Below are 22,506 nucleotides of genomic sequence, written 5' to 3'. Positions count from 1 at the left end.
TTTCAGGGGATCGTACACATGACCCTAGAGAATCGCATCCTGAGACTTTCATAGCTAGAAATCTCAGAAGTTTTTTTTAAAAAAGAACCACCACAAAATGGCAACCAAGAAACATTTTTGAAGGGATGAGTGCAGACAAATGAGGAATTCTGAAAAATGTTTGCAAAACGTTTTCAGGGGCTTGTGTGGAATGGGCCAATGCTAGTCAATTTGAAGGGGTTTAGTACTATGGAGGCCTGGAAGAGCCAAGTGGATGCTAGCAACCTTAGCCCTATTTGGGTATGCTAATGAAAGGATGAAGCAATACAAAGCTGCAGACCTTGGGCTTCATTGGGAGCATTCGCTAAAAGGATTGGTGCCCTGGCTATTGCATGGAAAATGCCCAGGCTTTTTTTTGGGGGGGGGGGTGGTGGTGGTGGTGGTAAAATGTTTCAAATATGAACACACTGTGAAGGAAACCAGCTTCAAAAAGTTTCAGTGAAAAGAAATGCTGTAAAAGTGTTTTCAGATATAACAGAGAAAAAGTGTTTTGGAAACATTTCCAAAACCAAGTGGGGGAGGGGGAAACAGTGCGAAACTCCACAGAGGGAACGTTTTATTTCCAGCCTGAAAACATCATAAATGGCATATGCAGAAAAGGCCAGAGTTTATTCCAGTATAAGCATTCATGAATTAGACTGTCCTTCTTGTTTCGCCAACTTCCAGGTGGAACCTGGAGATTCCCTGCAGTTACAATCAGTTGCCAGACAACAGAGATCTGCTTCAGAGGGTGAACTCTGTGACACCATATCTAGCTGAGGTCCTTCCCCTCCCCAAGCCGCTCCTTCCCCTGGCTCCACCCTGAGATTTCCAGGAATTTCCTTACCTGGAACCAGCAATTCTACTCACTTTAGTTAGGCTGTGGAAAGCCTTTAAGGCTTGCTGGACTTTTGTTTTATTTTCCTCATGATGTATGATTAAACCTCTTTCATATATCCCCTTTATCACCCCCCCCCACTCCCCCCGCCAAACTGTAAAGCCCCAAACACTTCAAACCCCAGGCTCCTGCAGCTGGTCTTCCTTGACTGAAGTCAATGAATAACCTGGAAGGTCAAGAGGGAATTTCCTACTCATATAGCAGCTAAATGCGCTGGATCAGAGAAGGGATCTAGAGCCACACAGTGACATTTTAGACTCTTAACAGACCAGTTGGAGGCAGCAGTCCATCTAATTCAAAGGAGACTAAATCTGTGTAGTTAGTGGAGCCAGTCGTGTGGCCCACTTTGGGTTTGGGGTTAGCAGAGTGTGTGGGAACCAGGAATCCTTGCTTTGCCTCTCAAGTGACCTTGTCAGCTTACCTCGTGATCTTGCATAAGTTTTTTTGGTCTTTAAATCTCCCTGCCTCAAAGCAACAGTTGTGCAGCGGGCATGAGCACTGGAGGGAGAGCAGAAAAGAGCCACTTAAAAATCAAGGCAAGGGGAGGAAGGTTGGCTAACTTTTGAGCACGCCTGCAAATTCTGAGTTGGGGACGGAGAAGGCGAACCGACTGGGGAAGAGTATTCTGCTCACGCTCAAAGGCACGTTGGTATTTCATCACACCTTCCAAAGCATTTGCCTCGATTAAGCCTGCTGGAGTGACAACATGCTTTCTATTCGCAAACTGGGGTGCGCTCTCTTCCCTCTGACCTGCATTCACCCCCCAAAGTTGCATAGTGGTTTCTCATTATGCGTGAATGTGCCTTGATTTTCTGTTTTCTCTGTCCTTTTTCTCAAGCTTCCTTCTCCCAGGCTCCTGTCGGTATTTCATCCTTCCTTCAGCCACCTTGCCTTTTTTGGTTTTTTACTTCTGATTCCTGAACCTACCCCCTTGAGATTTCAAGTCCAATCAAACAGACTGTCCCTTCTCTCTGATTGCTGCACCGTAATCATTCTGACAGCATTGATCATTTGAGTGTTTGTGAAAATTTTGTGCTCCTGTACTAGCATTATGAATTGTCAGATCCTTCACCATCACAAACAAAATACAGTACAGATGAAATTAAGGAGCACCCATTGAGGTTTTTTTGGGACTGTCTAGTTCTGGAACAAAAGAGGGAAAACTTAAGACAAAGGGCTGTGAAGCATTCTGGGTTGAGGAGGCTCTTTCCCCAGAAGGGTATCCCATCTTCCTCCAGTGTTATTGACAACAAGTAGGCACCAGGGGAGTAGATAAGTCTCTCTTTTGATTATATAAATTGCCTTTCACAGAACTTCTGAGAGCCAGGGTGGTGTAGTGGTTAAGAGCAGGTGGATTCTAATCTGGAGAACCTGGTTTGATTCCTCACTCCTGCACCAGAGTGGCGGAGGCTTATTTGTTAAACCAGATGTGTTTCTGCATTCCTACACTCCTGCTGGGTGACCTTGGGCTAGTCACAGTTCTTTGGAACTCTCTCAGTCGCACCTATCTCACAAGGTGTCTCTTGTGGGGAGAGGAAGGGAAAGGAGTTTGTAATCCACCTTGAGTCTCCTTACAGGAGACAAAGGTGGGGTGTAAATCCAAACTCTTCTTCTTCCTCAAACAATGGAGCCAGTGCAGTGGTGAACAAGGGCCAGGTGAATTCCCATTGAACCTTGTGGACACCTGATCTGGAACTGAACAGGTAGCCAATGCAGTTGGCAGAGTACAGGCATTATGAGCGATAGCACTGAGGTTCCAGAGGGGACCCTCACCATCACATTCTGAACTACCTGCAGTCTCCAGAGCAACTTCAAAGGAAGCCCAGCATAGAGTGAATTACAGTGGAACTTCAGTCGAATTACAGAGTGGATTTCTTTTTACCCCTTCATTACCCAGGAGGTGGGGCTGATTCGATTCTGTCTTCTTTGAGCAGCTGTGCTGCCGCTGCCCCAACTTGAATTCTGTACGGTGAGACACAACTCTGCATGAACGCTCCAAGTTTGGGGGTCAAGTTCTGAATATGCAATTTTATTTTTGTGCCGGGAAATGTCTATCTTTATACAAGTGTGTGTGCGTGTGTGAAAGAGAGAAAAGTAAACAAATCCATTTATATGGCCTTTGTAATTTATCTGTTCATTTGCATAGGGCAAAGTTCCTTCAATAAACATTTCTTTCCAGAACTTTCCTGAACACTTCTCCCTCTCTCTGCCTGTCTCTCTCCCCTCATGCTCTGATTTTCCTGCCAGGCTTTGTCTCCTGGTTTAAAAGTCATTTCTGCATATGCGTGAACTGTCCCTTTTTACCAGCAATGCATTCCTAGTACTTGCTGCTGTTACATCAGTCTCTCTGTTTTCGCCTTTGGGAGATCCCTTACGAAATATTAGGGTGAGTGGTTAGCCTTGTGATACTTGAGGATCCAGGTCTTTGGAAATTAATCCTCCAAGTGGGGCATCTGGAAGTTTTCCTGAATAAGTTTTATTGAAATAAACCGGAGCTTTGGTGCCTTGGTTAGGGAGGGCAGGATACAAATTTAATAAATAAATAAAATAAAAATCATGGCTCATGCTATTAGTGAGGGGCAGATTTTATGCCTTGGTCTGATGTACCTGGCACCACCATGTGCCACTAGAAGCATCTGAATCCTTTTCCCAGAGCAGGGGTCTGCAACCTGTGGCTCTCCAGATGTTCATGGACTACAATTCCCATCAGCCCCTGCCAGCATGGCCAATTGTAGTCCATGAACATCTGGAGAGCCACAGGTTGCAGACCCCCAGAGGATGCTGCAGCTGGGCTCAGTATTGGCTCATATGTGGTGCTTCCGGTGTTTCCTCAAAGTGTATCCAGTGGAGATCTGAAATGATCCTTTTGAAGTGAGCCGAAAGAGAGGGTGGGTGGGGTAAACTGCAATGGCGAGTTATGAGTTGGTTGTCACATATTGTATACAAGACCAAGGTTCTTGGAAAAAGATCCCTTGCCCCATTGGCTGAGTGAGATACCTGTGGGAAGTTGGCCGCAGGGGCTACTTCACTTCAGCTGGTGTCTGTTTTATTGACTTGTGCAGAAAGAAAGGGGCATCTCATGCAGCTAGAGACTATAGCTAGGACTGCTTATAGCGTCCAAAACTGGGGACATCTGGAGGAACTGTAGACATTTAGGTCATTCTTCCTACTTCAGCTTGCTGCTCCTCTGGCACTGAGCTGCCTGTTCCAGCATCCTTTTTTTAAGTTGATGTAAAGCTAAAGCATCAGTCAGTCCCCTCCTCCCTCTTCATCTTGAGAGGAGGAGCGAAGCAGTTTGAACAGCCCAAGAACAGTTTTTGAGCTCCGCCAGTTAACTTCCTGTGCTGTGAGTTGGATGTGTAGAGCGGAGTCAGCCTGAAGGGTGTCTGTGTGGCACGCTTTCTCCGTCCACGTTTTGCTCCGGATAGAACTTCATTCAGCCGGCTCTCCAGCTGCTTTTATAAAATCCCTTTTCCATTTGGATTTTTCGATTGCTTTTCATGCCCAAAACGTCACCTAACAATCACGGCAGCAGGAGACTCGGTCAGATTGATTGGAAATCGGTGGGCTTCAATGTTGGATTATGTCTCGAGTAGAATCACTGGCCAGATCTAGGATTGATCGTACCAAGGAGATTGCTTTCAAGGTTAGTAACGTGGAAAGCTGGACTTCTGGGTTGGGGTGTTTAACTGTGCCTTGTCTGTTGGAGTGTGTGTATAAGTGGGGAATCTTAACAACTTTCACCCTTGGCAAGAAGATCAGAGTCTCTGGGGTGCCTTTTAGGCTCTTTGGCTTATTGTTGCATGGGTTTGGTGGCCACATGGGGCAGCCAGCAGTTGTGCTTTTCAGTGTGGTTTTCTAGTTTTTCCATAGAATGATTAACAGCTAGGGCCTTTGTAAACTTTTTTCAGCATGAGACGCAAGCAAGCTATTGGGAAAGTTTATTCATGCAGCACTGCGCACGTGTGTGTGTGTGTATGTGTGTGTGTGTGTGTGGCTCTATTTGAAATTCAGAAGTTCATTATATTTTTAATTATTTTCTTTTCAGAATCTGTTTCTTTTTCATCAGAATATCGGTTTTGCCACAGTTTGGACAGGGTCTGCTGTTTTGAAAACCAGGTTTTGAAATATTCAGCACAAGATCCAAATATGGGTCCACATTTTCTTTTTAATCTGATTCGAGTTTTATTAGTGAATCCGCGCTGGGCGCAGAGACCTCTGTAACTCAACCCTGAACACATTTTACATAAAAATAAAGTCAGATGGCTTTCACTGAGTTCCAAATACATCTTCTATCTTGCCTAGGATTGCAGCCAAATTCGGAATATAATGACCTGTTCTCGTGGCCCTTGTGCGTCTTGGCAAACTGTTTTTTTTTCCCCCTTTGGGCGCTGAAAGAAACTCATCCTTTTTTCCTTTTTAGAAAAGTTGTCCCCTCCCACACCCTATTTTTGATCAGAGACCTAGGCTTGCCAGATGTCCTTTTATTTTAAAGTGCTGCCCCCTTATTCCCTGAACAATCAGGCTTCTGTAGATACATCATAAAAGGATATCCCCCTATGTTAGCATGCTCATAACTCAGCCATGATTGAACAGCCCCCAAAGATCATGAGTGTCCCTTAATTCCATAGGCTTCCCAGGACGCCTTCTTTTGCTTGCTTTCTGTGCCCTTTATTGTTTATAATTAATAGGGGTTTTTATTCTTGTCATTTCCAGCAGTATTTCAGGTTTCTCCATCTCAGTAAAGCAAAAGCATCCCCCCAGGAACAAAAGTCAGACAACACTTGCAAGCTACATTGAGTCCAATCGTGTCTGACCTTAATGGTCATTTTTTTCCCTTTGTGCAACGACAATAGTGCAGAGTCATTTTTGCCCCAGAAGAGCGAGTTGAAAAAAATCCAATTGTCTGCCCAACAGTGTAGTCCCATTACTCTCCCCTCCCCCGTGAAGGGCTGCAGCACGTGGCATCAGGCGAGGTCTCTGTGTTCAGTCTGGAACTTCCAGGCGCGGATTCTGGCTTTGCATATTTGGGTCACAGTGTTTTAGGTTTGAGAAGGATGCTTCTGAAATTCAGTTTCACTGGCTGGCTTTGTCTTGGTTGTTGTCTTTCCCCAAAGGGAACCACTGTAAAGTTGTTCTTTTTTTCTGGCATAAATGTGTCTCTTTATGTCTTCCATGTGAGGACCGGTGGCGGGCGGGCGGGTGGGCGGGTGGGGGAGAGGGAGTCTACCTTCCCAGAACAGAGCTGTGCACTGTGTGGATTTTTTTATGAAAAGGGAAAAAAAAACCCTTGGGGGTAACCTTGTGAAATGAAACAGCCCAGGAAAGGGAACAGCCACTGTTTATAGCTGCTTCCTCCCACTCTTAACCCCTTCATTTCCCCCATGTGGGGAGCTGGGGGAGGAATTTGTGTTACAGTTCCTGCTACATAAGTCGATTCAGAAGCATTTCTGCATGGTGGAATACATGGATTTATGGGAATACATTCGCGCCTCTGTTGTAGTTGTGAAATAAAACATGATCTAAAAGCTCTATTTCCCTCCTGTCACACTTTTCCATTTACAACGAGAAACGGTCACAAATCAATGTACTTAAATTTCTTATCCACCAAAAGACTTGGCGCAGATGACGTTGGGGTAAAACAGGACAAAATGAAATCCCATAGAACCAGGACCCCCAAAGGCTAAGCTAGTTGAAAAGGCGTGAAGTTGGACCTACAGACTTTTGTTAGTCCTCATAGTAGCTCCTGTGAAGTAGTCCACTCACATTCCCAATGGTACAGGTGGAGGACTGAGAGCCAGATAAGTCCTTAACATGGATGGGATTTGAACCCATTCATTCGAGATTAAGTTTGCAGTCTAAGTGCCAGTTCCAGCAAGCAAGTAGATTCTTTTGCAGTCAGTACCTAAGACTGTGCCCCTTGATGCTTCCGCTTTGCCATGCCTCTATCTTTGCCATGCTTGGGCGGAGGTTGGGTGGGGAGTAATGGAGAATCACATGGCGGATTTACATTGCACATTTGTAAAAGTTTCCAAACTGAAACAGAAATGCAACAGTACAGAGTTTGCAAGAGTCTTCTTCCTTGCCACTGAGAAAGGCAGTAAAGAAGCATTTTCTGGGGATACTTTTGCTTAAGGTTTTCTTCTCTTTATGGCAGGGGCCGTTGTTGTGATGCCATTACTGAAGTGTGTGTGAAGTTTCAGTGGTGCCCTGAAGTTCAGTGAGGGGCACTTATTTTATTACCAAAGGGCAATTTGTTAATCCATCCCTGAGAAATGAAGTGATGATGGCACAAAGGGAATGTTTCTCTGCATGTTTTGAGCACTGATTTGACCACAGCCAGCCCCCAACCTCCTGCGTTACGCAAATTTCCTGGCAGGTTTCCACCCCTAAACCTCTCATTTTAAAGATTTTTGGCACTATCCCTTGCTCCGCCCTCTCCTCCTCCCCTCAAGCATCTTGTGAAGTAATAGCTGGCATGATAAAACGAGGCCTTGGTATCTCGACCCCCGGGCCCCAGGTGGTGCTGTGAGAACAGGGAGTGAAAGGGGGAGGAGGAGGGGGAGGGGAGACAGAGGTTTCCATCCGGCTGGTGCAACTGAGGGGCCAGCCGTGCCCTCTGCGTTTGGCAGCTTTAGCCGGCAGCTCTGCCAACAGCCCTCAGAGCCTCCCCGATGCCAAGTGTGGCAGCAGATTAAGCAGATGTTTCAGCGGAGGCTGAGTTTGTGAAAATGAGATGGAACAATTCCCATGGGAGAGAGCCGCGCATTATGCCCCCCCCCCCCTCTTGGTACACAGCATCTGTCTTTAACATGAGGGGGGGCGGTAGGTTCAGTTCCCATATTTGCATATGTCCCTGGATTGCCCACTGCTGATTTTATGACTGTGAATCCACTGAAATGTACGACTGTAATTTCACTGGATAACATATTCCTCAAGATCGATGCATTGTGTGATAGCTCAATCCATGTAGTGCTTGATCTGAGGGCTCATTCGCACCCATGCAACTGACCACTGTGAAGGTTAGTCAGTGAGCCACGGGCCTGTGTGTGTGAATCACGGGATCATCGAGTTGGAAGAGGCCCCAAGGGCCATCAAGTCCAACCCCCTGCAATGCAGGAACACACAATCAAAGCATTCCTGTCAGATGGCCATCCAGCCTCTCTTTAAAAACCTCCAAAGAAGGAGACTCCACCACTCTCCTGGGTAGTGCATTCCACTGTCGAACAGCCCTTGCTGTCAGGAAGCTTTTCCTGAAGTTGGAATCTCTTTTCCTTCACCTTGAACCCATTACTCCTGGTCCTAGTCTCTGGAGCAGCAGAAAACAAGCTTGCTCCCTCACGAACATGACATCCCTTCAAATATCTAAACATGACTATCATGTCACCTCTTAACCTTCTTTATGAACTCATCCACAAAGTTTGAAAGAGACCAAAAGTTAGCTTAATCCAACCTGCTGAAAGAATGTCTTGGTGTTGTCTTCTGTCAACCCTGTGAAAAGCAAATTTGTATGTTATGAAGCCCTCCTGTATGTCAGCAGACTGTTCTGGGAGTTTATTTTATTTATTTCTTCTTTAAATTTATAGGCCCCCCTTCCCCAAAGGGCTCAGGGCAGTGAACAACATAAAATACAATAATGTTATTGTATTTTCCATGCTCTGCACTTAATCCTCAGACAGACATGGACCTACTTCAGATCAGGACAAAAAGGAAAGAGGCTTAATCCTCCTTGTTTTCTTGACTTGAAATGGCCGTTGGGAACCACTTTTTACCCTATTGGGTAAACTAGTGCGCAGTCCATCAGTACTTGTAAGTTTCCTCAGAAGGGTAAATAGAGGACATCCAGGACCATTAAAGATGCAGATAGAAAAGAATAAACCCTTTCTCCGTGCATGCAGTGATCCCAATCCAAGTGGGAGAACGAAGCCACAAGGACTGGATGCAGGTTGGAACTTGCGTCTATTACGTTTAGAAGACTTTTTGCCATCTAATCTTAAAGAGAAGTGCTGATGTTGTTTTGTTTTGTTCATATCCTGCTTTTCTTTTGTGGAGCTCAAAGCGAGCATTTGGATCCCGTGCCTTCAAGCCATGCCTTGGGTAAGAGAATGGCAATCCCAAACTCTCACTGGCTCTTGAATCTTTATTGTCCCAGCACTGAGCCAGAGTGCTGATCTTAAGATATAAGTAGATTTGAACCAAAAGTTGTACAGAAAGAAAGTCGCACCAGATCCGTGCTTGCATTGGTGGGAGAAGAATGATCTGCCCCATTGTCCGAGGTGAACACATGGAGTTAGGAAGAGAATCCTCATGTTGAACTATTATTTGGGGTTGTGGTGTGTTTTCCGGGCTGTGTGGCCGTGGTCTGGTGGATCTTGTTCCTAACTTATCGCCTGCATCTGTGTATGGCATCTTCAGAGGTGTGTCACAGAGGGAAGTTTGTTACACACTGTGTCCAGTGAGAAGGGAATGTTTTAGTGGGGTGTAAATTGTCATGTCCCCAGGTGGGACATTATTTGGGGGTCATTCACTTATATTAGGATGGTCATGGATGCTCTCAAGTATCCATTCAAGTTAGCCTCAGCCCTGGTTGTCTCTTGCCCCGCTTTTGAGAATAGTTTTTACAGAGGACTCTGTCCCCTTTTTCAGGTGTGACAGCTGAAATGTTAAATATCGTTGCTATATCTGGAAAAAGTTGTCACCTCTCCTTTGTTTATGCCACCGTGGTTGGCAGGAGCATTAGGCACACTTTCATGTGCAGGGACACCTAGATAATGACATCATAGGGGACTGCCGTCAATTGGGTTGAGGACTCCCTGCTCTGTAGAGTATTCCATACAATGGATAATCCTGGTATTAAAACCAGGCAGGATACGATGCCGTGGTCTAATTTCAGTCTTGCCTACAAAGGCTTTTATGAGTACCCTTCTAGTAGGGGGGACGGGGGCAGGGGACGCAAGTCCCGTTTTATCTTTCCTTTCCCTCCTACAGTTCTTTCTGAGCTGTTCCGAGAATGAATGGCCTTTGGAACGCTGCCATATTTCCTTCTCCCCTCTACCCTGCGCCCCTTCCCAGCTGACTCCCCCCACCAGCTGCCGTGTCCTTTCACCAGTAATAATCCACAGATACATTGTGGTTCAGGAAACAGACCCTGCGTGTTCTTATCATTGTTTTCCGTTCACCGAGATCAGAGGGAGACGGTGGCCCTGTGCACTTGTGAGTGTGTGTGTGTGTGTGGGGGGGGGAGAACGGGGGAATGGGACAAGGGAGCTACCGTGTGCCATTTAATTCATGCGGCAAAGCTGCCGTCAGCCGAATCGATCCAGCCGTCCTTTGTTCTCTTGGGATATCGCAGAAGAAGCCGATCTGTTCCAGGCAGGGTAATATAAGTATATTTATTTATGTTTGTGACAACTTCTTTTTGTCTCTTCCCAAAACTTACTTCCTCCCCCCCTTCCTTTTGTGCCAAAGGTTGCTATTTCTTCTGTCTTGCTGGCAACAGCCGTTGACTGAGTGGAACTGTCTTGCTGGCAACAGCCGTTGACTGAGTGGAACTTCCATTCTGGGTCCGATCGGAGGCGCACAGAGTGCGAGGTTCAGCCGGCGACGGCTAACCAGCTGCCCCAGCAGGAAGCAACCCACTGGGGCACAATGGAGGCAGCCATCTCCTGTTGTTTGTTAACAATCCTGGATATGTGTGAAGAAAGCAGGGGTAGACAACCTTTCTTCCAGCCAGTGTGTGATCACAGGATGATGATGTTGGGGTGCTGACCTGCGTTAAAGAGTTCTTGAAGACGGGCCTTTTCTTAGGACCTCGTATATTTTTAAAACCAGAAATTCATTTTACATCCACTTTTACAGCTTGTCACCCTGCAGCGGGGGGGGGGGGGGGGGGGGGTTGGAGGTTGATAGGAGCTTTGTGGTTCTTCTTCCATGAATGTGAGCCTTAAAGAGGGTTTTTTAAAACCCAGCTCTCTTTATAATAGAGTCAACGTTACAGCACTGGCTACACTTCCAGTAGTTTTAGCAGAAAAGCCTGTGGCAGGGTGCATACTCATGAGTAAGCAGGGGCAGAGTCATTTCGGTGCCCGAGATGAGGGATCCAAAGAACAATTCCCGTTACTGAGCAGAAGGCCAGTTTCATCTGCCTTCCAGTGGCATGGAAAATCTGCCCTATGTCATGGCAGGGCTTCCTCTTGAATTTTGGATCCCCCCCCTAGAGCTCCACCTGTATTCATAATTATGATAGTACAATGATGGGTAACTCTTTTCTTCCTCCTGTCTTTCCCCATGATGTGTACTTATGGTTGAAGTATTACAATTCTAATACAGATTTGGCCAGTGATACTAACTGGAGGCAAACAGACTTTTCTGCACAAATGTGTGATCTTCTGTAGTGCTTGTGGGAACGCACTGTGGGGTTTGTTTGTTCCCATCTAGAAGGCTGGGCATCCTGCCTAATTCCTCCCCCATCCCATCCCCCAGAGGTCCTCTTGGGGAAAAGGTGATAAAAAAACCCCCCCTCCCTCAAGGCTTCTTGTGAATGAAGCGGATTGTGTTCCTGGGGTCTTTAAATTCTGCCCTTCTTCTTTCTCTTTTTCCCCTGTTTGACCAAGTTGATGAAAAGCAAAGGTGCCTCACATCAGAAATGGGGGCTTTGTTCTCAGACTGCTTTGAGCAGGCGGCGAGGGCAGGCTGCCCAAGGCCAGGGGCAAAAGCTACAGAATCTCTCTGTGATGCTGGGTTCGTAATGGCCATTCACAGCCAAGGTTTGCTCAAGGCAGGACTGGCTCATACAGTGAGGAAAGATCCAGGGTTTCATCTGAGTCCTGACTCAGTATTATGACATGCAGATAATAACCTTTTAGTATCGGTTTTACATTCAGCTCATTAAACATATAGCACTCCCCCAACCCCCAAGTCTTCAAAGTGCTTTATATATTCTTTATATCAGCCCTGTAAGAAAGGTAGCCTTGTACCATAGTTGTCATATTGCATATAGGAGAGAAAAAGTGACTTGCCTTAACAACAACAATATGAAGAAGAGTTGGATTTATATCTCCTATAGGAGATTCAAAGGGGCTTACAAATTCCTTTCCCTTCCCCCCTCACAACAAACACCCTGTGAGGCAGGTGGGGCTGAGAGAGCTCAGAAGAACTGTGACTAGCCCAAGGTCACCCAGCTGGTGTGTGTTGGAGTGTACAGGCTAATCTGAATTCCCCAGATAAGCCTCCACAGCAAAGGCGGCAGAGTGGGGAATCAAACCTGGTTCCTCAAGATTAGAATGCACCTGCTCTTAACCACTACACCACTGCTGCTCCTTCTTAATTCGTATTTGGTATATATCTCACTTTTCTCCCCAAAAGGGATTCAGGTTTTAACATTGTTCTTCCTTCCTCCGTCTTATCCTTCCAGCAACCCTGTGAGGTAGGTTAGGCTGAGAGAGGGACTGATCCAGGATTCCCAAGCAAGCATCTTTGGCAGAGTGGGTGATTTGAACTGTGGTCACCCAGATCCTAACCCGGCCACTACATCAAGCTGAAGCTACACCAGGGACATCCAGTCGTACTTATTATTAATGTGAAAACATTTATTATTTACATGTATATTAATATGTTTACTAATATTAACATGTTTATTATTTAGTATTACCCATTTGTGTGTATGTAAAGTGCTGTCAAGTCACAGCCGACTTCCAGCATGTCAAGGCAAGAGATGGTTTGCCGTTGCCTGACTCTGCATAGTGACCCTGGAGTTTCTTGGTGGTCTCACATCCAAGTGTCAACTACGGCCAGTCCTATTTAGCTTCTGAGAACTGTAAAGACCTGGCTAGTTTGGGCCATCCAGGTTCAGAGCATTGGGCATATAGCTCCATCAGTAGACATGGAGCTTTGAGAATTAACACAAGGCTGTTCTCCAGGGAGACTGCAATCTAACTTTCAAATGTAGATAAGGAGACAAAAGACAGGAAGGGAAAGGGAAGCAGAATGGTAAGAATATGAACAAAATGTAAATGCAGTTAGATTTCATCAACTGGGACCAAGGATGCAGGCTGCCTCAAACCAGGAGGGTTTCCTAGGCCTCTTGTGTAGCTTCCATTCACTCCAGGGGTCCTTGCGCAGGAAACTTTCCAAGTGCATTAGGCTCTTTAGGTCTGTCTGCGGTTCTTACTATTGCTTGAAATCCTCTGCCTTGCGGTAGGACGCTTCCATCCCAGCACATTCCAGTCTTTGCCTGCCATTGCTGATTGGCAGCAGTCTCTGTGAGGGGAAGCACCCTGGATGTTTGGGTTCTGGAACCTTCAGAGAAGCAAGAAACGCTGCACCAGACTACCAAAGCTGGAGCCATTTCCCCCTCCACAAACCCCAAGGCCTTCTGTCCCTTTCTGGGTTTTTTGTTTCTAAATCCGCTTGGCTTTTGTCCCAACTGGTAGCTCAGGCTGAAGCCGGAAACATTAAGCAGCTATCGTGTTCGCGAGCTGATTCCCTTTCCTGTCTTGTATTGTCTGGTAAAAGAAAGAGAACATATTACCCAAGAGAAAAAAGACGGCTGAGGGACAGGGGTTCATTGGGACTCAGCCGCTTGTGGTGGAAACTCTGGCATAACTCTTTGGGGAGAAGCTACTCCGAGGCGTTCACATATTCAGGCTGTTTGAAAAGTGAGAGCCGTAGGGTTGCCAACCCCAGGTTGAAAAATTCCTGGAGATTTTGAGAGTGGAGTTAGGGGAGGCTGGGGAGGGTGAAGGACCTTAGTAGAATATAATGGCTTAGAGCAGAGGTCTGCAACCTGCGGCTCTCCAGATGTTCATGAACCAATTGGCCATGCTGGCAGGGGCTGATGGGAATTGTAGTTCATGAACATCTGGAGAGCTGCAGGTTTCAGATCCCTGGCTTAGTTTACCTTCCAAAGCAGGCACTTTCACCAAGGGAATCGATCTGCATAGGAAATTATATTTCTGGGAGCTCTCCAGATGCCACCTGGAGGTTGGCAACCCTAGGCTAGAGAAGGTGGAACATGTGTTTAATTGTGTGTGTGCGTGCACGCACTCATGTACAGCTGTGATTCTGCAGGTCTGTGTGAGGCTAAGAGCTAGTATAACAGTATGTGTGATTGTGGACATATACAGTTATATCTGTATAATTTTGTATAATTAACAAATACACACACGTGCTACTATAGCGTGTTGTGCTGACCAATAATGTAAAAGGGCTTTTTAAAAGTGCCTCTTGGGCTGTTGACATTTAGAATGCAAATTCCTTGGAGCTGAAAATGAACCTGTCTGTTTTACTCTGTAAAGCGTTATCCATAATGATGATGCAGTGTAGGTAAAAATAATATGATAGCTTAATGGAGCCTCCATGTTCAGAGGCACTGAACCCCTCAGCACCTGATGGCAGGTGCAAACAGCAGGGAATAGCCATCTTGGAAATGTGGATGAGCTTCTGTGCTTGTATGACTGTGGGCCCATGGATGCAATTATTGGACTCATGGGGGAACTTGAGGCACGGTACACCCGCTTCCTACACTTTGCTGTACTCTACATGTATATGAAAGTGGGAAAGTTTGTCTGATAGAAGCTGCAGGCACAATTTGATGGATACCAGAAGCCTAAATCCGGATGGGCAACATTCACAGAGAAGAGAGATTAAGCTGTCATTTTTACAAGCAGGGGAAACTGAAGCTTAATTCTCCCTGATGTGCCAAATCCATTTCCAGCTGTAGTCACCATGCGAATAAATATGCCTCCGTACGATTTCTTTTCCTACGCACAGAAAGCTATCATGGCTAGGAGTAAGCACCGAGCCCACGTTCTAATATTCTGTGTTTCAGGATCATTCCATAATGAAATCAGAAGTGTCAGGTCAACCGCTGCAATGAACACTAGAGCTAACAGAAAAGGCTCTGTAATGTGTCAGTTAACTTTCTCTGAAGGTTATTGGGTAGGTCTTTGCCTACTTTGTTCTCTTTCTGTAGTCTGGATTGTGATGGCTGAGCTTGAATAGGGAGGTGGTGCCGCCTTTTGTGGGAGAGGCTGGGTCCAGGTGGCCTTTGAATCCTTTTCAGCACTGATAGGATAGGCTGGATTGTCCCTGCTTTACACTTTTGTTAAAGGCTTTCAAGTTGTCAGCGCTCAATCCTTTTTCCTCTCCCTCTTGCGCTCATTCTCGCTGAACCAGGGATGAATGTAAGATGCAAGAGTTATAACCGCATGGAAGGTACCAAGATTTATCTTCCAGCCTCCCCCTCAGCTACTTCATTCACAAATGCTTTACTTCTGAAGCCTATAACTTTTGCTGAGCTACTTTTGCTCTCTCTCTTTTTAAAATAAATTGTTTGGAATCTTACTAACAATTCTGGAATGCAAGGCACTGTAAGCATCCAATGAATCATGGACGCTATTTCTGAGGACTTCCCGTTTTCATTAGGCTTGAATGAAAGTAGCCAGGGAAGTCAAAATGGGGCAGGAGCAAGCCAGAACTGAGGGGCCTCTACAGTGCTTTGCAGAGCTACTAGGACATAGCTTTATTTGCTCCAGTGGTCCTCTAGGGTAGTGACTCACTGGGAATTTTCCCTGTAAGTGAAATGGCCAGTCTGCTCCTGAAGGTGGGTCAGTGCTTTTGTAGAAGGGAAAAGGAGAGGACATTGAAACAACAGGAAGGGGCTGACTGCCTGCCAGTTCCTTTATTCACAGGAGCAATCCACTTGAATGCTTCTGGCCAGAGGGCTGCACGATTAACAGATCTTAAACTAAGGGCCGTTTCATAGGCGGTATGGAAGTCAATGTATTTTGTGTGTCTTTGTGATGATGTCCAAAACCGTGCATTCTGACACTGTGGTAGTTTCTAGCTATTAATTTCTTCCTCTCCCCCTAAAATTAGAAGAGGCCACAGTCCCAACAGAATTAACACTTAGGTGTCTGTTCAAGAGGATGTGGAGTAGAATCAGATGCTTCTTTTGAATGGCCTTGAATTGTCTCAAAACAAAGTACGGTTGCCTGTGGAGGCGTACCAGGCCCAAGTGGTGCCTGGGGACAAAAACCCCTCCGGGCACCCCCCCTGCATGCATAGCCCCGCTTACTCACAAGTAACCATGGCTTGCTTGTGAGTAAACATGGCTTGCTCACAAGTAAGCCACACGTACTTTCAAGCCACGCTTACTTGCAACTTGGGCTCCAGCCCCTCTTCGCTGCCTAGAAGCCGGGCGCGAGGGAAACTTGTGCCAGCTTGTAGGCAGGGAAGAGGGGCTGCCCGTTTGGTCACGTGAGGGGGGAGGGCATCCGGCACCGTACGCCACTGGTTGCCTATCAACATCCAAATATACTATGTGGAATTAGAGGATAATAAATTTTTCAGATAATTTGAAACCATGGGGAACAATTACTTCATTTTTGTAAAATCCAGTCGTCCAGATGTCAGGACTGCAACTCCCAGCATGCACCGGCTCCTGCCTTTTTCCAAAAAGAGCGGGAAAGCAAACTGAGAAGCTACATCCCACTGGAGCTTCACGGCCAATGTGAGGCCAGAGACTGGGCAGGGGGAGAAAGCTGATTGGTTGTTGTTGAGTTCAGAAATAAAATAAATACTGGAACCGAGGACAAGAATCCTCAGTTCCAGCACCCTGTAGTCAGGCGACATAAATCAGTAAAGTGCCTTTTCTAAAGTTAGCTTTGTCTGAGTGTGTTCAGCCTTACAGATAAAATGGCTGCTTTGGAGGGTGGACTCTATGACATTATACCCTGCTAAGGTCCCTTCCTTCCCCAAACCCTGCCCTGTCCAGGCTCCACTCCCGAAATATCCAGGTATTTCCCAGCCCAAAGCTGCCATCTCTCTCTCTCTCTCTCTCTCTCTCTCTCTCTCTCTGTCTGTCTGTATGTATGTACGTACGTATGTAATACTTTCTTATCAAGCCAAAATCTAGTTTTTTATTTAAAAACATAAAATATATTATTTGCAACGTTGTTTACGTGTAAACTTGAGCTATTTGACTATTTATGGAAATTTTCTACTTTTCTCACCTTCTGACTCTTCTCCTTCAAGCCACGATTAGAATTTCAGTGTTCTTTCCATCAAAAAAGTGGGTCACACCCTCGCCCAATTTACTCCGTGCTCTGCAGATTTTTGTCAGTTAAATCTATATTTGTATACTGGGCTAACTGCCAACCAACTGGTCTATTCTTCTGCCAAACGCACAAACTAGGCAAAAGCTGGAGAAATAGGCAGTGTCTGTACAGCCCCTCCTTCTCATCTTTTCTCGCAGATGAGCTAAGAAGGGGGTGGAGAAGGTTAGAATGGGTGAAAACTGAGAATATGCCAATTCACATTCAGTCAGTGTGCATGATGCTTTACTAGATCCCTTCTCCTAGGACCTTACAATAAAAAAAATCGTTGCAAGGGAGATTACGAAGGGAGAAGAAAAAGCTGGAGGCAACGTTGAACACGGGGAAAATGTACCTCCGCTTCTGTTAAACATTCTTTGCTTTTATGTATCACAACATGGTTTGGGTTGTGTCATCAGCGATCAAGCTGCCTAAGGGATCCCTGGGTGCATGTCTTAGGCCCCTTCCGCACATGCAGAATAATGCACTTTCAATCCAATTTCAGTGCACTTTGCAGCTGGATTTGATTGTGTGGAACAGCAAAATCCACTTGCAAACCATTATGAAAATGGATTGAAAGTGCATTATGCCGCATGTGCGGAAGGGGCCTTAAAGTATGCAGCTTTGTTGGTATCCCCACAATTGTGTCCCAAGTTCCACTGTCTCCCTAAACATTCAGGATCATCTCAAAACTGCTGGATTTGTTGCTATTGAGCCCTTGTCAATTACTTTTCACTTGTGCTACCTTTCTGATTTGTCTGATGAAGATTTCTGTAAAAGTCTAGTCAAAAAGAGATACCCCATGTTGCGTCAATCTACAGAAGTATGTGAACTGAAATCTATTGTTTTTCTTTCCTGATGTCTTCCATCCTGTGAGTCTACCTAGCTGTCTGCTACTGCCTGTGTACAATGTGGTCACAATCCTGAAATGTCAATTCTTTCCTGAGGCAATAACCAAGGCCAGTATAGGGTAGAATACTGGAGCCCTTGTTGCTGGGATGGACCGGGGAAGAACACTCACTGATTTTTAGTTACCTTTTAGCTCAGTTTAACTGCTTGGCCCAATTTAAAGAAGACTGTAAAATCTAGACAGGTCTAGCATGGGGCCTAGAGGAGAGAGTAAGGGAATCTCATGTGATGGAGCCCAAATTTCCATTATTGACTTTCTGGATCCTTGACTACAATCAGGTTTACTTTGTCTCTGTGTTACTTCTTTCTCTGTGGCAGTAGAAGGCTGCAAACTGGAGGAGGATACTGCTTGGTGCGGTGTGATGCAGTGGTTAGCCTTAATATTTGCGTTTTAAAACTTTGGAATATAATCTTTGCTCCAGACGAAACTTCACATGCACGAGTAAACCCAGACACATTGTTAAGTGGGGTAGGTTGGTGAGCTATGTAGTGGAGGGGGGTTATAGAGTGGAGGGCTTGTCTTCATTTCACTGTGATTTGGATCACTAACAGTCACCTGTAAGCACTTTTGAAAACAGTCTTATCATATATCTCTTTTTTAAAAGTTTACAGGTACCTGTACTTATCAAGTACATTTATTATGCATTCACATAGGCCAGTTATGCATTTGTGGTCTGTTCCGCAGTGAGAGTACATTGGCTTTGGGTCAGATTCTTGGTTGTGCACACATTCCCCCCCTCCCCCCAAATTCTGAATTCACCATGCTGCAGATCAAAGAAGTCTCGCAGTTTTGGAAACCTGGCAAAACGTGAATTTCCCCCTCCCTCTTCACAGGGAAAATGAAGGGAATTCGCATTCATTTTGCATGTTTCAAGTTTCCTTGCTCCTCCCGGTTTTCCCTGCCCGCACAACAGCAATCCCTGCCTGCATGATTAGAATAAGGATGGTGAGCAAAAGAGCTGATTGGCTAGACTGTGTTCACTTTGCAGCTGGGGAAATCTGTTGAAACAGTAAATCGTGGGGAAAACCAGATTTGAGTCTACTGCCCTTAACAACTACATCATGCTGGCTGAGGAGGGTCTTTCATCAATCCTAGACTTGCCCTCTTCCTCTGGGCAACAGCAGCAGCAGCTGTATTGGGCTACCCCACATGCAGGCTGCTAGTCACTGCTTCTCCTGCTGTGACCCTGAAGGCAAGGCAAAGGCACCTGCATGCTGCCATGTCCTCATCTGCTCTGTGCTCGCTTCAACCTCCCTTTCTTCCCAGTGACATTTGCCAGAGTGCCCACCTAAATGAAGTGGTGGCCACCAGCACCCTGTGAAAGCTGGCTGTGTGGAGGAGTGAGCAGTGGCTGCATGTAGCATCAATGCTGTACACGTGGCAAGGGACAATGGCACCCCTCTGCTACTGCCCATTTATTTGTCTTTCTCTAGTGGCAGCAGAGTGGGCTGCCATCCCTTTGGAGAGGATCCTTCCACAGCTTATGTTGTCCATAGGGACAGGGGGTGTTGCGGTAGCTGCTGCTTGTAGAAGCAATCTCCGAATGCTCACTTGGGCTGTGGGAGAGGATGAGGATCTCCCGCCCAACAGTACCTGACTATGAGGGTCTCAAAACATGGAACTAGCCCTTCTTTGAGTGATTCGCTTTCTTCTCACATTCTTCTGCTTCCCCCCCTGCCTTCGCTTCTCAGATAAAGACGAGATTGATAACCCCTGAGGGGGAAATGTTTGCAGTTCAAAAGTACTCTATAAATTATCAAAATATTCCTATTTTCTATTAATTTGCCCTAGCGATCCTCCGGTAATGCTGGTTTCAAGCACTATGGAAGGGAAGGGGTTTTTTTCCCCCCTGGTTTTTGTCCCGCCAGCTTCCTCTCTCTGTCGATGCTGTAACTGCCACTGCCTTCTGGCCTCCAGCCAAACAGCACAAAATAACATATTTGTTCTGCTGAAATCCCTCCTTTACTGCTCTGCAGACCCGAAGCTCGCCTCTGCTGCAAGGGGCAGACAGGCTTGCTCCTATCAGGGCATAGGTCTCGCGGGCTGTCAGCGGAGAACAAAAGCTCTCTTTGTCCGGACGGCCTCGGCTGATACAAAACTTGGCATCTTTTCTACAACAGCCCCAGAGCTTCTTTGGAACGATTTCATCAGTGACTAAGTTTAATGTGTGACATATCCCCAAGGCTTGCGGGCAGCTGTACTTTTAACAGTAATGTCTAGGTTTGGATAAAGAAATAGTGAGGCAAAGTCAAGGCCAGTCACACAGGCAGGCAGGAGGTCAGTAGCAACCAAGTATACCACAAGCTGGCAGAAGCGAAGCAAGCTAGTACAGGGTACAGTAACAGTTAAATTAGTCATAGTTTCTGTCCTGAGTGGCAGAGGCTTATCTGGTGAGCCAGATGTGTTTCCTCACTCTTTCATTCTTGCTGGGTGACCTTGGGCTAGTCATGGTTCTCTGGAACTCTCTCAGCCCCACCTATCTCACAAGGTGTCTGTTGTGGGGAGAGGAAGGGAAAGGAGCTTGTAAACCACCTTGAGTCTCCTTGCAGGAGAGAAAGGTGGGGTATAAATCCAAACTCTTCTTCTTCTTCCTCAAACAATGGAGCCAGTACAGTGGTGAACAAGGGCCAGGTGAATTCCCATTGAACCTTGTTATCACTTGACCACTTCTTTTTATCACTATAATTCTGCATTGGATAACTTGCCAGTGGAGCTGAGTGTAAGGTACCTGGGTCCCCAGCTTGAGTACTGTAGGTACCTTCTACACAAATTCTTGACTGTATCCCATTCTGAAGGCAATCAATTTTGAAAGAAGTCTTGGGATGTGAGGGAAAGGGCTTGCTCAGGCTCTGGGAAGCATGTAGTGGAACAGGTTCCGCAGCTATGAAGGAAGTTACTGAAATGGCCCTCCTACCTGCCCTTGCAGTCTGAACTTGCAGCTGGGCATCATGGCACAAAAGATGCTGTGTGATGATGTGAGAGAAAGCGGAAAAGGTGATGGGTAGTCTCTTAAGGCCCCTTCCGCACATGCAAAATAATGCACTTTCAGTCCACTTTCAATGCACTTCGCAGCTGAATTTTACTGTGCAGAATAGCAATATCCACTTGCAAACAGTTGTGAAAGTGGATTGAAAGTGCATTATTCAGCATGTGCGAAAGGGTAAGATATGTAGGCTAATTGCTTAAGCCCTTTTTGCATCTCATGGGAAGGGCTTCCATTGGCTCCATGTGCCAGGTTTTGTGGCTTAGTAGAGGGCTCTTTCTGTTCATTGGTCCCCCTCTTCTTACATATCATCAGGATGTATACCTGCAGAACTAGGCATAGCCAGGCATTTCCTGCCAGATGTTTTTTGTCCCCAGCAAACACCTCTAGGCTCTACCTGTAGCTCACCAGGTTTTACCTACAGCTCTCAGGCTCTCCCCCCACTAAGTTTCAGTGTCTCTCCCCATCCGAGACCTGGCAACAGACATCACCAATCTGACATTTTCTGCCACTGGAAACATTTATTTGTGGACATGCGCAGTGGCATAGGAAAGGTTTCGCAGTCTGCGTCTGATGTGTCAATGTAGCGCAGCCGTTTTCAAACTGTGTTCCAAGGAAGCTTGGTCTTCCTTGGATGAGTTCCAGGGCCTGCTAAGAAAGACTTCTTGTCTGTTGAAACCAGCCTGCTGGTCCCTTGCAACGAACACCCGTAGTGGCGTGAGTGTACGTGTGTGCTGGGTTGAGTTCCACAGCATATACTTAGCTCACACATGACTGTCAAGCATCATGTACTAGGCTAGCATGCACAGGAAGTGGGTGGATGCCCCAAAATCCTTTTCAACTCACATTGGCAAACAAATCAACAGGGATAGGATTCTTCAGAGAGGGTCTGAATACCACTAGTTTTATAGAAATGGGGAGTCAAGTCTTGTGTTTGTGAATTGTGGAGTATCAGTAGAGGAATAAACACTCTGTTTCTTGCAGTGCTGCAGTACGTGCCAGCTCGTTTTGTATGTGAATGTTTGGTCTTGCTATGGCAGCCCTGCCAAAGACTGTTCTGTGCTAACCACTCTGTTGCACACTTTTTCAAGAAATGCAGCCTGTTGTCTCAGTTGCCAAGACATGTGAGACTAGGAGAGCTCTCGAGTCAAAAATAACTGGGCCTCTATTGCGTTATTCCTCAGCTGTTTAGCAACAGGAAGTCCCTGTCTCGCTTCCTCTTTCTCGAGGGAGGCTGCTATGACAACTCATTTGCCTTTCTGTCCTATGATAAGGTTTGCAAATACTTAACCCTCTCACCTCCCCATGCCGCAGTTCCCTATAATGGGTCCAAGGTACTATCATGCAAGGGGCAAAGGGTTGCCAGTGGTGCTAATTTTCAGGTTGATCCTTCCCATTTTTGAAATTTGACATCAGGTGTGATCTTTGGGCAGCCTACTTAATTTCAGAACTGAAACAGACCCCCTAAACTGAGATGCTGGAGCCGGAGGTTTGCACTGCAGCCTGCAGAAGGGCAGCATACTAGTATTCCTCCTGGGCCTGGCTAATCCAGAAGCTTCATGGAGCCTGCCAATCATAGGGGCTGATGTTTCACATTCCTGTG

General features: G+C 46.2%; 1 protein-coding gene across 9 annotated transcripts in view; it reads left to right on the top strand.

Annotated features, from left to right (window-relative positions):
- Window positions 1–22,506, top strand: part of ARHGEF2 (Rho/Rac guanine nucleotide exchange factor 2) — a 199,412-nt gene that overhangs the window by 113,166 nt on the left and 63,740 nt on the right. Inside the window, exon 1 of one of the 9 annotated variants that reach the window (XM_048513822.1) lies at window positions 4,257–4,562. The exons of 6 other annotated variants lie outside the window; for them this stretch is intronic. In XM_048513822.1, coding sequence (XP_048369779.1) covers window positions 4,500–4,562 — 63 coding nt within the window. In that variant the 5' untranslated portion in view covers window positions 4,257–4,499. Of the gene's footprint in view, window positions 1–4,256; window positions 4,563–10,046; window positions 10,130–10,155; window positions 10,294–22,506 lie in introns of those variants that run through there. 2 more of the 9 variants (XM_048513829.1, XM_048513837.1) reach the window with 2 other exon arrangements.

This window comes from Sphaerodactylus townsendi, linkage group LG01, assembly GCF_021028975.2.
Source record: "Sphaerodactylus townsendi isolate TG3544 linkage group LG01, MPM_Stown_v2.3, whole genome shotgun sequence".
Classification (NCBI taxonomy): domain Eukaryota; kingdom Metazoa; phylum Chordata; class Lepidosauria; order Squamata; family Sphaerodactylidae; genus Sphaerodactylus; species Sphaerodactylus townsendi.
Note: the sequence above shows the minus strand (reverse complement) of the source record. Positions and strands in the feature narration are given on the sequence as shown.